The sequence below is a fragment of the Erythranthe guttata genome, chromosome 3, assembly GCF_056151865.1.
Source record: "Erythranthe guttata isolate IM_541 chromosome 3, IM_541, whole genome shotgun sequence".
Lineage (NCBI taxonomy): Eukaryota > Viridiplantae > Streptophyta > Magnoliopsida > Lamiales > Phrymaceae > Erythranthe > Erythranthe guttata.
Genome location: NC_142535.1, coordinates 14,458,342 through 14,472,718, shown reverse-complemented (window position 1 = coordinate 14,472,718; position 14,377 = coordinate 14,458,342). Strand labels below are relative to the sequence as shown.

At 34.5% G+C, this 14,377-nt stretch overlaps 1 protein-coding gene and 1 pseudogene across 2 annotated transcripts; both read left to right on the top strand.

Annotated features, from left to right (window-relative positions):
• Positions 1-1,735: 1,735 nt before the first annotated feature.
• Positions 1,736-5,096, top strand: LOC105971435 (serpin-ZX). The gene is made up of 2 exons (XM_012996290.2): positions 1,736-2,255; positions 4,024-5,096. The coding sequence occupies exons 1-2, from the start codon at positions 1,863-1,865 to the stop codon at positions 4,810-4,812; spliced, it is 1,182 nt and encodes a 393-aa protein (XP_012851744.2). The 5' UTR covers positions 1,736-1,862; the 3' UTR covers positions 4,813-5,096.
• A 1,544-nt stretch (positions 5,097-6,640) lies between these two features.
• Positions 6,641-8,706, top strand: LOC105971213 (serpin-ZX-like; annotated as a pseudogene). Its single transcript, XR_016030334.1, has 2 exons — positions 6,641-7,146; positions 7,801-8,706. The product of XR_016030334.1 is annotated as a serpin-ZX-like (transcript).
• The last annotated feature ends 5,671 nt before the right edge of the window (positions 8,707-14,377 follow it).

The following is a 14,377-nucleotide window of genomic DNA, read 5'->3' as shown; positions in this document are numbered from 1 at the left end:
AAGATTAGTAATATAATCTAACATTTAAATACAAAATAACTGATGTTGAAACAATAATTTACGAATGATACTTCAAGGGGATAAATGTTATATCGGCTATACTTCAGGGCGGAACCAGGATTAAAATGTAGGGGGGCTAACTAAAATTTTGGGGTTCAAGGAACCAGGATTAAAAAATTTTAGGTGCACAAAACATTGCAAAAAATAAGTTTATATAACTAATTTTTAATTAATATATATATATATATATATATATATATATATATATATATATATATATATAACAAAAAATTCTAAATTAATTCAAATTATTCTAATAATACTTGCACTTAATATTTCGGAGATTCACGGCACGATCTCATCTTTTATTTTTAAGGCGTTAGATAAAATAAATTAAAAAATAAGTAATATTCATAAATTTTATTTAAAATAATACAAGTTTTAACCATCTTATTGTATATTTTATATTAAACATAATTATTTATCTATAATTTATATAAAATTATAAGATTTTGGAGGAAAAAAAACAACGGGTCAAGATAAATATTTACAAAAACTTTGGGGGGTCAAAAGTAACATTCAAAAAATTTAGTACCAAATATCTAAAAAAAATTGTTTTTTTTCTTGGGGGGTCAACGGCCCCCCATGCCCCTTACATGTTCCGCCAGTGGATGATACAATATATATTATTTTTTAGGGAAAATTTCACTTCGCCCCTTCAAAAGAATTATTTTTTGCATTATTCCCCCTCAAAATACGAAAACGAGATTATATTGTCCTCCTCGAAATATACAACTCGGTGCACTTTGCCTCAAATGTATATTTTCGGTCTAGTACGTTCTTGTCAGATTTGAGTAAATTGCAAGAGTAATTTCATCTTTTAAGGCTTTAAATGTCATTTAACCTTTTTTTACCCCATCCTACGATGATTATGAAGAACAAAGAACTTTTTTGTCGAATTTGGAAGCGAATTTCATCAAAGAAGAAAGATAATTTTGTAAATTTTGGAACCCTGAGTAATTCTGAAAGGAGGATTTTCAAGCGGAAAAAGGTAAAATGACATATCCACCTTTAATTTGGCGAGACTTAGATCTGAAATACACTTTTAGAGAAAAGTGCAACGAGTTCTATATTTTGAAAGGGGACAGTCTAATTTTTGTATTTTGAAGGGGAAAAGTGCAAAAAGGGATTCTTTGGATGGAGACAAGTGCAACTTGCCTTATTTTTTTTAATTTTTTTTTCAGTAATTATATTTTAGTTATTTTTCAATACTATATGATCCATTAATTGCTCGATTGTTATGCTATTTATTCTACTAAAGAAACACAACTTTTTAAAATATTAAATATTGCATTGACTTTTCAACAGATATTTTTGATAAATTAATTGAATCATTTTTCAATAATTCCATCGAATGAAAGTTGAAATATATTAAGATTAGTAATATAATCTAACATTTAAAATACAAAATAACTGACGTCGAAGTAGTAATTTACAAATGGTACTTTAAGGGGTAAATGTTATATCGACTATATTTTAGGGCTGCAAATTGTATTTAAAATTAGTTATGTAACCTTTTAAACATTGTATATTTCACACGTTTTTTTCAGTGGACCAATTCTTTCTCCACAATTGTCAACTGTGTCCTAGACCCAGTCACTCTTTAAAATGTGTATAATAATGGGACAAAAACTATAATTCTCCCAGATGACTTTTGTCATTAGACCCATTCGTTCTCCACAATTTACAGTTGTCCCACTTTCATTGTTTAATAATAATATCAATATATTTGCTCAAAGTCCTTTTAAATACAAGATCAAATATTTCATCTCCATCATCAATTCATTATAGACATATCAAAAATGGAACTCCACAGAGAATCCATACTTAACCAGACCGATATTTCCTTTTCACTGGCAAAGCAACTGATCTCCACCGATAACAAGGACAAAAACGTCATTTTCTCGCCGTTGTCGATCCACATCTTGTTGGGCATGATTGCGGCCGGGTCGAAAGGCCCGACCCGAGATGAGATGATGGGCTTTTTCAAGTCCAGTTCCATTGAAGAACTAAACTCGCTCTTGGCGCAGCACGTGACCAAGGTGTGCGCCGACGGCGAACCACTTGGTGGGCCCCGTTTGTCCTTGGCCAACGGCATTTGGGTTGACCAGAGTCTCAGCTTTAAGCCCCATTACAAAGAAATTGTCGAGAATGGTTACCGGGCTGCTTCTTATCATGTTGATTTTCGGACTCGGGTTAGTTTTCTTCCTTTTTAGTTAGTCCATGGATTAAAGCTAGTTCTCTGATGACAATTATCATCAACGACGACGTAGTATTTGTCTATGTTAAATTGTATAATAAAACCATGTCTCTTTTATTTATTTTTTCTTGCATAAAATCTAATTTTCTGTTAATTATATGGAAAGGTATATATATATATATATATATATATATATATATATATATATATATTCATGCATTTTTGTCTTGATCGTCTTGCTTCGTCTCTCTTGAATTGAGAGAGGTGGTCGATAGTAATTTGGAAATAATTTGATTTATTTGGAGACAAGGAACAATAGTACTGAGTTGAAGGATAATGCAATATTAGTTTTTGGTTTGAGTTGCTTGTTTACGATGCCTCATAGCCTATTTATAGGCTTCATGTATGAATTTAGAGAATTCCTAGAGTAGTCCTTTTTTAGAATTCTCTTTACAATCTTAGCTTTTCTTGAATATTTTTCTATGATTAGAAGTATCTAGCTAGCCTTGAGTCCTATAGATTATTCTAAAGACTATTTTACAAGACTAATATTTTTTGATTATTCCAAAATTGAGCATGACTTTCAACATTGAAATGTGGGTTTTCTAGTTGCTTTCAATATTTTGTTTGGATTATGAGTTTTCTGCGTTTTTATATACACAAAAAATTGAGGGGTAAAAGCGTTCGAAAAGTGAAACATTGAAAACATTCATATATCCATGAGAAACTCAATATGCCACATCATCGTCCACTAACAAATTGTAACATGTAAACGAAATGACAACTTTGCTACATTTTGTAGTTCAGTGGTATTTGGTACGATCACATAGTTTAGGGGTGTAAACTGAACTTTCTCCTAAATCTAATATGGTTGGGATACAAATTGTATCCGACATGGGCATTCAGTTTTACGCTTACAGTTATAGGGATTATTCAAGAAACAAAAACTCCCTCTTTGTATTGACGTCATTCGTGTAGACCATCACGTCGCTGAAGCAAAATGAAAACAACGGCATAATTATTTCTCCGAAAAATTATCTCGATACAGGCCCAAAAAAACTTGATCACATGTTGCTCTCTTATTCACACATCGTATGCAAAACCTAGGAGTGACACAGTTACATATGAACATATGGAACAATTGTACAACAATTCTATTCTAATTAATCTCTTGAAATTAACCGAGTCAATTATTAAAGAAATATGAGATTTGGTGCAAGAAAAATGAAAACATATAGGCTCTGTTTGGTAAGCTTTTGGGCTTCTATTTCCATTTTATTTTGGGGAAAGATATTTTGGGAGAATAATTTGAAAATTAAATAAAGTTTGTTTGTGTTTTGGGAGGAGACAATTTGTACTGTAGCAAGTCAAATCATGTTTGAAAGGTGTTGGGAAAATGTATTTTGGAAGAAGAATTTAAAAGATAAAGTAATTTGATTTTGATTTTTAGTGAAGACAATTTTCACTGTAGCAGTCAAATCATGTTTGTTAGAGAGAGAAATATTTGAATTTGTTTTAGGGAAAGTTTTTGAAAATAGTGTAGAAAAATAATTTTCATTTTGGGGAAAGTGTGAAAAAAATTTGAAAATGGTAACAAACATAACCTCTGTCACGCCGCCGTTGCCATACTTACAACACTATAGAGTTTTACGCAATATAATGAAGTAAGGCAAATTTTGATAACCGTATAGTTTTCCGAAGTTTACCGTGTGTTACAGTTTAATTCTAATTATTATATTTTCTTATCTTGATGATTTTTGAAGGCTGATGAGGTAATAGAAGAAGTGAATAAATGGGCTGAGAACGAAACAAATGGCCTCATCAAAAAAATATTGGGACCTGGTTCAGTTGATGCTAGCACTAGGCTTATCCTCGCTAATGCAGTGTATTTTAAAGGAATGTGGAAGGAAACATTTGATGCGTCACTGACTAAAGACGACGAGTTTTTCCTCTTAAACGGAAGCTCAATTAAAGCACCTTTCATGACAAGTTGGGAGAGGCAATATATCCGTTATTTTGAGGGTTATAAGGTTTTGGGGCTACCATATAAACAAGGCAAAGATAAACGTAAATTCTCAATGTACATATTTCTTCCTGATGCAAAAGATGGACTACCATCCTTGATCGAAAAAGCCGGCTCCGAATCTGGATTCATCGAGAAACACCTCCCTCTTTGGAATGTCGAAGTCGGTAATTTCCGGATTCCAAAATTTAAAATAGAATTTGAATTTCATGCGGCAAAAGTTATGAAGGAGCTCGGAATGGTGCTTCCATTTTCAAGTGGTGATCTCACTGAAATGGTGTACTCAACTATAACTACTCGGGCGGAGAATTTGTTCGTCTCAGAAATTTTCCACAAGGCGTTTGTTGAAGTGAACGAGGAAGGCACGGAAGCTGCAGCGGTTTCGGTGGGTGTAATTATGGCCACCTGTTTGATAATTGAGGAGAATTTTGATTTTGTGGCTGACCATCCTTTCATGTTTGTTATAAGAGAAGATGTGAGTGGGATGGTTCTCTTCATTGGGCAGTTACTTGAACCCTCCACAAGTTAATTAACCGTATATACATGTTAATTATGCGACCTCTTTTGGTTTTGTGGTTGGGATTGATAAAAATATTGAGTTATTAATATATTGCGGTGGATATGATTGTGTAATATAATATGTGTGTATGTGTACAATTTGGTTTGTGTGATTGAGTAATAAGTCCTCGTTTACTTCTTGTTATGGGATCTAGATGAATTGATGTAATGAAGTACTAACTATGGGATGAGAACAAGTAATATAATACATGTATCGTTTACTTTGTTGTATAATATATATGTTGTATTGCATAATATTCTTGTTTACTTTGCAAGACTGATGACTTAGTTTTTGTGCTATGACAAAATTGCCCTCATATTTTTCCCTTCTCATTTAACCGTCATATCGTGACATGGAGACTCCGGTCCCTTCATCGACACTTGCGGCGGTGACGCCCCTACTTCGCCGTCCACTCGCAATAGGGCCCAACAATTTCGTCATCTACCGTCGAGGATGACATCACCATTCATCAACTTCGTTCATTTCCAAGATTATTTCCAAAAATCTCAAATCCTCGCCGAAAAATAGTTAATCCCGATTGAATAATGGAAAAACCTTCTTGATCTGGCCGCCGACTAACGCATCTGATGATGCTAATTACTTAGATCACTTGGGATAGTGTGGTAAACCAGTTGGGAGAGCAAAGCGCATTAGTAGCTCGTCAATTAGATGGTCCTAAGGTCCCTGCGAAATAAACACACGTGAACTAAGTCGGTGGTTGATCCGGAGGAAGCCGAGGGTTGATCCGGCGGAAAACCTTCCGACGCTCAAGGCGGAAAACCTTCCGACGCTCAAGTCAGATGTACGGATCGTGGAGATGGTAGAGAGAATATGTGTTCTAAAATGTTTGTGAATAATAGAACGTAGCTTAACAATTGAGTAAAAACGTATATTTATATGTCGTTGATTGAGTTGAGTTTACTTTGTTGGGCCAAAACCTTATTTTAAAGGTGTTTGGACTTTCGAGTAACGGATCCAATTATTAGATAAATTATGGACTCATTGGATTGGCTCAATTATGTATACCAGCATCCTCCGCCACAACTGGCTATCTATTTTCTACTCCACACAAGGAGGAAGCCCATATCTGAAAAATTTTATATCCTTTTTTTTATTTTTTTTTATTTTTTATTTTGTAAAAACATTTTACTGAAATTTATTACTGAAGAATTCGCTTTTACAATATTTGCCAAAAGCCAGTTCCTTTGATTTTCAGAAAGTTAGTTCCAACTTCCAATTGATTTGCATTCAGTGGTGGTGATGAGTGAACATTAATTGAGGGGTATAAGGGACAATATACATTAATACATGGTGGGAGTATATACACATCCCACCCTTACCTGGGACGGCAGATCCGTGGATTAGGCCAAAACTGCACCCGGCCATTCATCAGTAATGGGCTCTAGGTATTCAAATAAGTCAAAGTAAAACATTACTTGGTTGAATAAAATTAGTATATATAATAAATATTAAAGGGATGGGCTTATTGGTGAAAGAGATATAGCCCCTAACCCTGGGATTATAAACATGCTTGGTTGGGGACTTATGCATAAAAACCCCTTTAAATTATTGTTGAGAACTCCAAATAAATCCGCTGCAGCACACACACTTTTTTTTTAATCTTATTTAAATACGTATTAATATCAAATTCTGAATATATTATACTACTTAATTATAAATGAAAAAATATCCTAAGAAATATATAATTAAAAATATGTTAATAAATTAGTACATGTCACATTGTATATTAGCGTGCACAAAGAAAGCCAAGAAGTCTTGGCCCTTAGCTTATAAAATCTCCCCTCAAGAACACACACTATTACACCTCCAGAATCACGCAGAGAAAACAGCAGACAATATAATGGACCACCGGAAATCCATCATCTCCGCTACGAAACCTGATCCAATTAGTGGGGCCCGCGAACTCATCCTTGACCAGAACGATGTTTCCTTGTCATCACTGGCAAGCCACGTCATCGCCACCCACGCCGCCAGAGACAAAAACCTCGTACGCCCGTGTCCATCAACATCGTACTGGGCATGATTGCATCCGGGTCGAACGGCCCGGCCCGAGACCAGGTGTTGGGCTTTCTCAAGTCAAACTCCATCCAAGAACTCAACTTCCTCTCGTCAAAGCTCGTGACTCACCTGTTTGCCGCCGACAACAAGCCGCTCGGTGGGCCCCGTTTGTCCTTCGCCAACGGCGTTTGGATTCATCAGCATCTCCGCTTCAACCCCGCTTTCGAACAACTTATCCAGAATTCTTACAAGGCTGCTTCTCATCATGTCGATTTTCAGACTAGGGTTAGTTCCTAAACCCTAATTCTCTAATTTCACTTTGGTGGTTACATATATATGGTAGGATAAATTGCAGCCACCCCTGAGGTATGGTTAAATTACGAAAAACCCCCTCTTGTTTGGATAATTACATTTGTTCCTTAACTATCAATCTTCTTACACCTTCAGTCTTATGTTGTCAAATTCAACATAATCATCTATATTCGTAGGAATGTGCTCTAGTTTGTACTCATTTTGTGTACAAATACAGTTTCTGAAGCATCACAATCTGATATATACAAGCCAAAAAACACATCCTATGATCACCTTGCTTCAAAATATGGAGATCGAATGGGATAAAACGGGTACAAAGAGTTATAATATTCCATAGAATCAAGAAAATTCCACTAAATTTGAAACCGCAAAGGTGGACGCGTAAAAAAATTTATAGTTGCGAGCAGTTGTTGTAATTATCCAAACAAAAGGGGGATTTTCGTAATTTTATTATACCTAAGGCGTGATTGTAATTTACCTTATATATGTAGTCGTACTGTTATATCAAGAGCTTATATATATTCCATTAAGAAATCTTGATATTTTAGTTGCTATTAATATCCAACAAACAATTTATATGCTAATCAATTATTACATTATTCCTCTTACATTGATCGATTTTCGAAGGCTGAAGAGGTAAGAGAAGAAGCGAATGCATGGGCCAAAAAGGAAACGAATGGCCTCATCAAAGATTTACTCCAACCCGGTTCAGTCAATGCTTTGACTCGGCTTATCTTCGCTAATGCAATTTATTTCAAAGGAGAATGGGACCGAAGATTCGAAGCGTCAACTCGAAACCGAGAGTTCTTCCTCCTAAACGGAAGCCCGATTCAAGCCCCCTTCATGACCAGCGGCAAGACGCAATACATTAGCGAATTCGATGGTTTTAAAGTGTTGTGTCTACCATACAAACGAGGCAAAGATTACGAGCGCAGATTCTCAATGTGTTTCTTCCTTCCAAACGACAAAGACGGACTGCCGGCTTTGCTGAAAAAAGTCCGCACCGAACCTCGATTCGTCGAGAACCACATCCCACGTGATCGAGTAGAAGTTGGCGAATTCCGAATCCCGAAATTCAAAATATGTTTCGATTTCGAGGCTTCGGAAGTTCTCAAGGGACTTGGCGTGGTGCTTCCTTTTCGTATGGGTGGTCTGACGGAGATGGTCGACGACTCGGATACCGACGAAGGGAAGCTTCTATATGTTTCTAGAATCTTCCACAAGGCGTTCATCGCAGTGAACGAGCGAGGCACGGAAGCTGCGGCGGTTACAGCTGCTAGTATGATGTGTACCTGTTCGATGGAGATGGTGGAAAAGAAGAGAGTTGACTTTGTGGCTGACCATCCTTTTCTGTTTGTTGTAAGAGAAGATATTAGTGGCGCGGTTCTCTTCATTGGACAACTACTTAATCCACTTACTGCTTAATAATTTGGGGCTATTTGATAAAACCTCTCCATCAATTTTACTTCTTAATAAATCCTTTTTTTCTTAATTAATATTTGTTATAAATCCAACTTATTCAAATTATCCAAAATGCCCCTATGTATTATTAGTCAAAGTTATAGTATTATATTATTATTATGGAAAATCATTAATTTTTTTAAAATATGCAAATTCTCTATTTCTCTCCACTATCTCACCCCAACCCCGTATTCTCGGTTTATACTATACTACACTGGGTGAAATACACCGAATAGATCTTTACCATTCATATATTTACCATTCATATACACACAAACACACACACCCACATTGGTTTTCACCCCGAATAGATCTTTACCATTCATATACACGCAAACACACACACACCCACATTGGTTTGTGTAGATCAACGGTAAAAAATAACCCGGTGTAACATTCACCGGGTGTAGCATAGAAATAACCCCGTATTCTCTCCCTATATCACGCAATTTTAGTGTTTTTCCATTTTATTTTTATTTTTTTAATAGGTTTTTTTATTTCAAGATTTAGAACAAATTTTTTTTTATTTTCATTTCATTTCAACTTTTTAAATCGTTCATATTTTATATAAAAAAAATCCACTACATTCTCATCGAAAACCACTAAATTTATCGAAAGCCACTATGAAAATAAAGTAAAAATTACTATAAAATAAATATAATTCACATTAATATTAATGTAATCCACTATTAAATTAGTGTAACCCACTGTTAAATTAGTGTAATTCACTACATGTTCATCGAAAACCACTATTAAATTAGTGTAATCAACTTAATTTTTTTTCCACCTGGGTTACGACAATTAAAATCCACTATATATATACTCATCGGAAGCTACTATAAATTTATCGAAAACCGTTGTAAAATTACTGTAAAATAACGTAATCCACTTTAACATTAACACAATCCACGACAAACTTATCGAAATCCACTAAAAACATACGTAATCCACTAGTAACACAACTAAAAAAATAAGAAACGAAAAAAAACGTAAATTCACTATACATAAATCCACTATTTGAAAATCCACTATTTGAAACGTAAACCACTATTATGCTCAGAAAAAAATGCAAGACCAGTACACCACCACCAACAAGGCCATCTCTATTTACGTCGGGGCTCAATCTCCCACCTATAGTAAAAATTGTTAACACTTAATTAATGGAATATTCTTTTAATTTATTAATTATGTATATACGTGTGTGTGTGTATATATATATATATATATATATATATATATATATATATATATAAACCACTTAGTTTATAATAATAAAATATGATTTTAAGCATAAAATAGTATTTTTCCTTTTTAGTCACCCCCTATAAAATTAATTTCAGGGGGAGGGGTGCTACTAATTTAATGAAATAATAGCATTTAATAGCGAACTTTGATTTTAGTAGCGGGTTTGAAAAAGTGTGAATCTTGCCAACCGAACATGTTATTAGTCCCTACTATTTAGTCAGTGGAACCTTATAGCGGTAACTGAACGAGCCCTAATTAGAATAACTTTCCATCATTTTGGTCTTCGCAATTGAAAACTTGTAGCATATAAGCCTAAGTTTTTCATCAAAGCAACATCTTCCTGCAAAATATCAATTACTACATTCTCACAAATTCACGGTGAAATTAATTAATTAATTTACACAAAAATCACCCCCAATTATAATTCTGCCCCACAAACCCTAAAAACCATAAAAAGATGATTGAAACAACAAAAAAAATACCTTTTTTTTACCACCGCATAGAGATTGCACAACGACCGGTGAAGAGAGAGGAAAGGGGGGGGGGGGGGGGGGGGGGGGGGGCGGGGCCGGTGGAGAGAGAAGAGACAAAAACGAAGGTTGAACGGAAAGATAGAGGCGCAACGGTCAATAGAAAAAGGGAGAAAATCAGATCCAGAGAGAAAAAAGAGAGATTCAAATATTACGTATATTTATGTTCTATTCTAAGAGATTTAAAGGGAGAAAATCAGATCTAGAGAGAAAAAATAGAGAAACAAATATTACGTATATTTATGTTCTACCCTAAGATACCTTATTATAAGATTAAGGGTATGATGGTGATACTCAATTAATTTTTATTAATAAAAGATGGTTTGGATTTATCTGAAAAATACAAAATAAATTTGGGCTCATTATAATTGCACTTGTGTGATGTGGGAGTTTTGTCAAATTATCCTTAATAATTTAGCAGGGTACAGATGCAGTTATTAATTACATTAACTTATAATTAATTACTTTAGCAATAATACTTTAATTCGTATATTACCTTCTAAATTAGGTAAAAAATGAAATATGAAAAATGTCAATTGGCATAAACCAACATTTGTACTAATGTTCAATGTTGATGAACTATTTCTATCTAGTGATATTTTTTAGAATCTACAAAAATATTAAAAATAAATGATCTTCTCATGGAAGAAACTCAGAAAGTAGAAAAAAAAAAAAAACCATCTCTGTTATTGAATTAAGTATGATCTCTTTTAATATACTTTTAACTAGAGCTAGGTAGGGTCGGGTCGGGTAATTATCGGTCAATTACCTATCCGACCCGATCACCCAATTTTGATGAATATTGAAAACCATACCGGCCCGACCATTATAGGTCAGATACTGTTGGCAACCGACTTAGTCAGATAAACAATGGTCGGTTGGTGGTATTATCAGCAATTTATTTATTATTTTTTTTACTTTTTTTTTTATAATTATAAAATGATTTTAAAAGTTTTTTCATAAGACATCTAAAATTTTGGGAAAAAAAATTGATATTGCAAAAGAATTAACTATAAAATTAAAGAGTTTTTTCTTATTAAACTTCTAAAATAAATATATTGAATATTGATAATTGATCCGAGACAAATTAATTTTTTCAGTTCATTATCTAACATTCCCTCCTTGGTTAGTCATCAACACCTTATTTGTTTTTTAATATTTGATTATAGGCAAACTTCTCGCTCGAAGATAAATTTAAACATCAGTTCTTAAAGAAGTTGGGCGTAATGTGGAAGAATTAGAAATTGGAGGTAAAAAAATCTTATTATTCTGTGCATGAGGCGGATGTCGACCGATTGGCTAATTGTCCTGACCTTGTGGAAAAAGACCAATGGCCTACTTTATTTCATTATTGGAGTTCTAGTAGTGTAAAGGTTCGATAACTGTATATGTTTTCCTTTTATATTTATAGAATTATAATTGAAAATTGTACTGAACTTACTTAATGTAATTTGCTTATTTTTTTATGTAGGAAATGAGTCTAAAAAATGCTTCGAACAGATGTAACAAAAAAGTGCCGCATAGAACTGGAAAAGGGAGTTATGCTGTCGTGAGGAATGAGGTGAACTAAATCTAAAAGCCTTGAAAAACAAAGACGTGAGATCAACTTTTGGCCAAGTTTTTGGGTCCGGAGAAACCAGGTCAGATGAGAGAGTACGGTTCCGGTCCAACACCCAATCAAGTTAACGCCATAAAAAATCGAAAGAAACTCGTTGAGAAGAAAGTTTCGGTTCTTGTTGATTCCATCCGAAAGGAATTAAAGGAAGAGATACAATCTGACTTACGTGTTGTGATAGAAGAAATAGTTCGATATATCATACGATCTCAAACGAGAACAAACTCTTTGGCACAAGAATCTAGTGAATTTTTAGCTCCTTCCGTGGCTAGACATGTAATTTACTGAGTTTGTATACAATAAATAGTCTACAGTGCATACATTATCTGGTAACACTTTGATGACGTGTATAGGACATAGGAATTCCTACATCTAAACCACGTAATATTGGTCGACAACCAAACTTAGTTCCGGAGTCTTCAAATACACCAGTTAATAGAGAAGATGCTCATGTAGAGTCACATGCACCTTCAGAATCATCTAGCAGGCCTCAAGTCCAAGAAACTGAAGTGCAAATTCAACAATCAAGTGCAAACAAGGACAAACTTAAAAAGAAAAAGCTTTATGGGTAAATTTTCTCAAACATATTTCACCTTATTTGTATTTCCTTTGTTTTAATATCTTATATTATATATGACGTAGTCTGATGATTATCAATTTGGATAATTATTTTCAAGGAGTGTAAGGAGTATTTGTAAAAGTTGATGGTTGATGTTGTTGAGTGTATAGTTTACACTCAATGTATACTTTCTTACGAGGATTTTTGTATACTTTTATTGATTTAATGATGCTTAATGAGTGGTTTATTGTATTTTAGGTACAACTTGACGATTTGGAAGTTCCAAGGACGAAACGAGCCAAAAAAGGTCAAAACCGGGCAAAAACGGAAAAAAACAAAATATGCTGAAAATTGGCCCGCGCGGCCGTGCCAAATTTAGCCTATTTTTGGCGCGGCCGCGCCAACTGCAGAAGTTGGGCAGAAGGTTTCAGCGATTCTCGCGCGGCTGTGTGAGAATTGCACTGATTCTCGCGCGGTCGTGCCAAAACACGCTGGAGACAATTTTGGATTTTTAATCACACAAAGAAACCTAAATTTTTCTACCAAGTTGGGACATCTATTTAAGCCCAAACCAAGCACAAATTAGAGGACTTTTGACACAACCTTGGAGCGAGAGGAGTGAGAGAACGAAGAATCGAAGACGGAGAATTGACAAATCTTCATCACAATTCTTCTTTCATCTATCTTTTCTTAATCTGTCTTTTTATATTTTTATTATGTTTTTCGTAGAGAACATGAGTAGCTAAGTTTTTAATCTAGGATTTTGTTGGAACCCTATGTGGGGATGGTGAACCCGTTTTCTTGAGATTATGCAATTATGATTTTATGATTATTTCTTATACTTGTTATGATTGTTAGTGCATGAACTTGATCAATTTATGTGCTTTATCTGTGATTATTGGGATTGACTCGACAGAGCTATTTTGATAATTAGACGGTAAGTATAAGAACCTTCGAGTAGTTTTCACCGGATGAGTGTGTCAATTGCATGTGGTGTCGTAGACATACATATATCACCTTAGATAGCCATTTACGAGACTTGTTAGTTAATGCTTTATTCATAATTTGTTTGCATAGACATATAGTGAACCGTTTATGAATAATAGACTCATAATACACGCGATAGCGGGTTATGAGTAAATTAGTGTCTCGGGTTAATAATCATGAATCATATATTTCATAATTGAGGGGTTTTGGGTGAGCAATTCTTGCATAGGGGGAAGATAAAATCCTAGGTCCGTTTTTATTGATATTTTCTCGTGTTTAATTGCTTTCATAATTAGTTTAATTATTTAGTTGATTAAATTTGACAACTTTGCGTAGGCTGGATAAAAATCATAGTTGTTAGAATTTGGTACTTAGGATTAGATAATTTGAGTATTCCCTGTGGGATCGACATCCGACTCTCACGAGTCCACTTTTACTACTTGTTTCCGGTACGTGCACTTGCGTGTTACGTCTTTAGCTCCAACAAGTTTTTGGCGCCGTTGCCGGGGAATACGGCTAAATTATCTATTTATTCTAATATTAAATTTGAGCAATTTTTCTTACTTCAGCCGTTTTATTTATTTTATTTAATATTTTTTTTTATCGTTTTAGGTACTTTTTATGCGAAGAGAACTTGACACGAGCTTGCTACCTTTTGATCCCGAAATTGAGCGAACATTTAGGCACGCCAGGAGAAATCAACGGTTATCTAAAAACGTTCCCGCAACTATGGAAGAAGAGAATAATCGCATGGGAGATGACCAAGGACGAGTACTAAATGCGGCAGGAAATATCGTCAACGAGCAA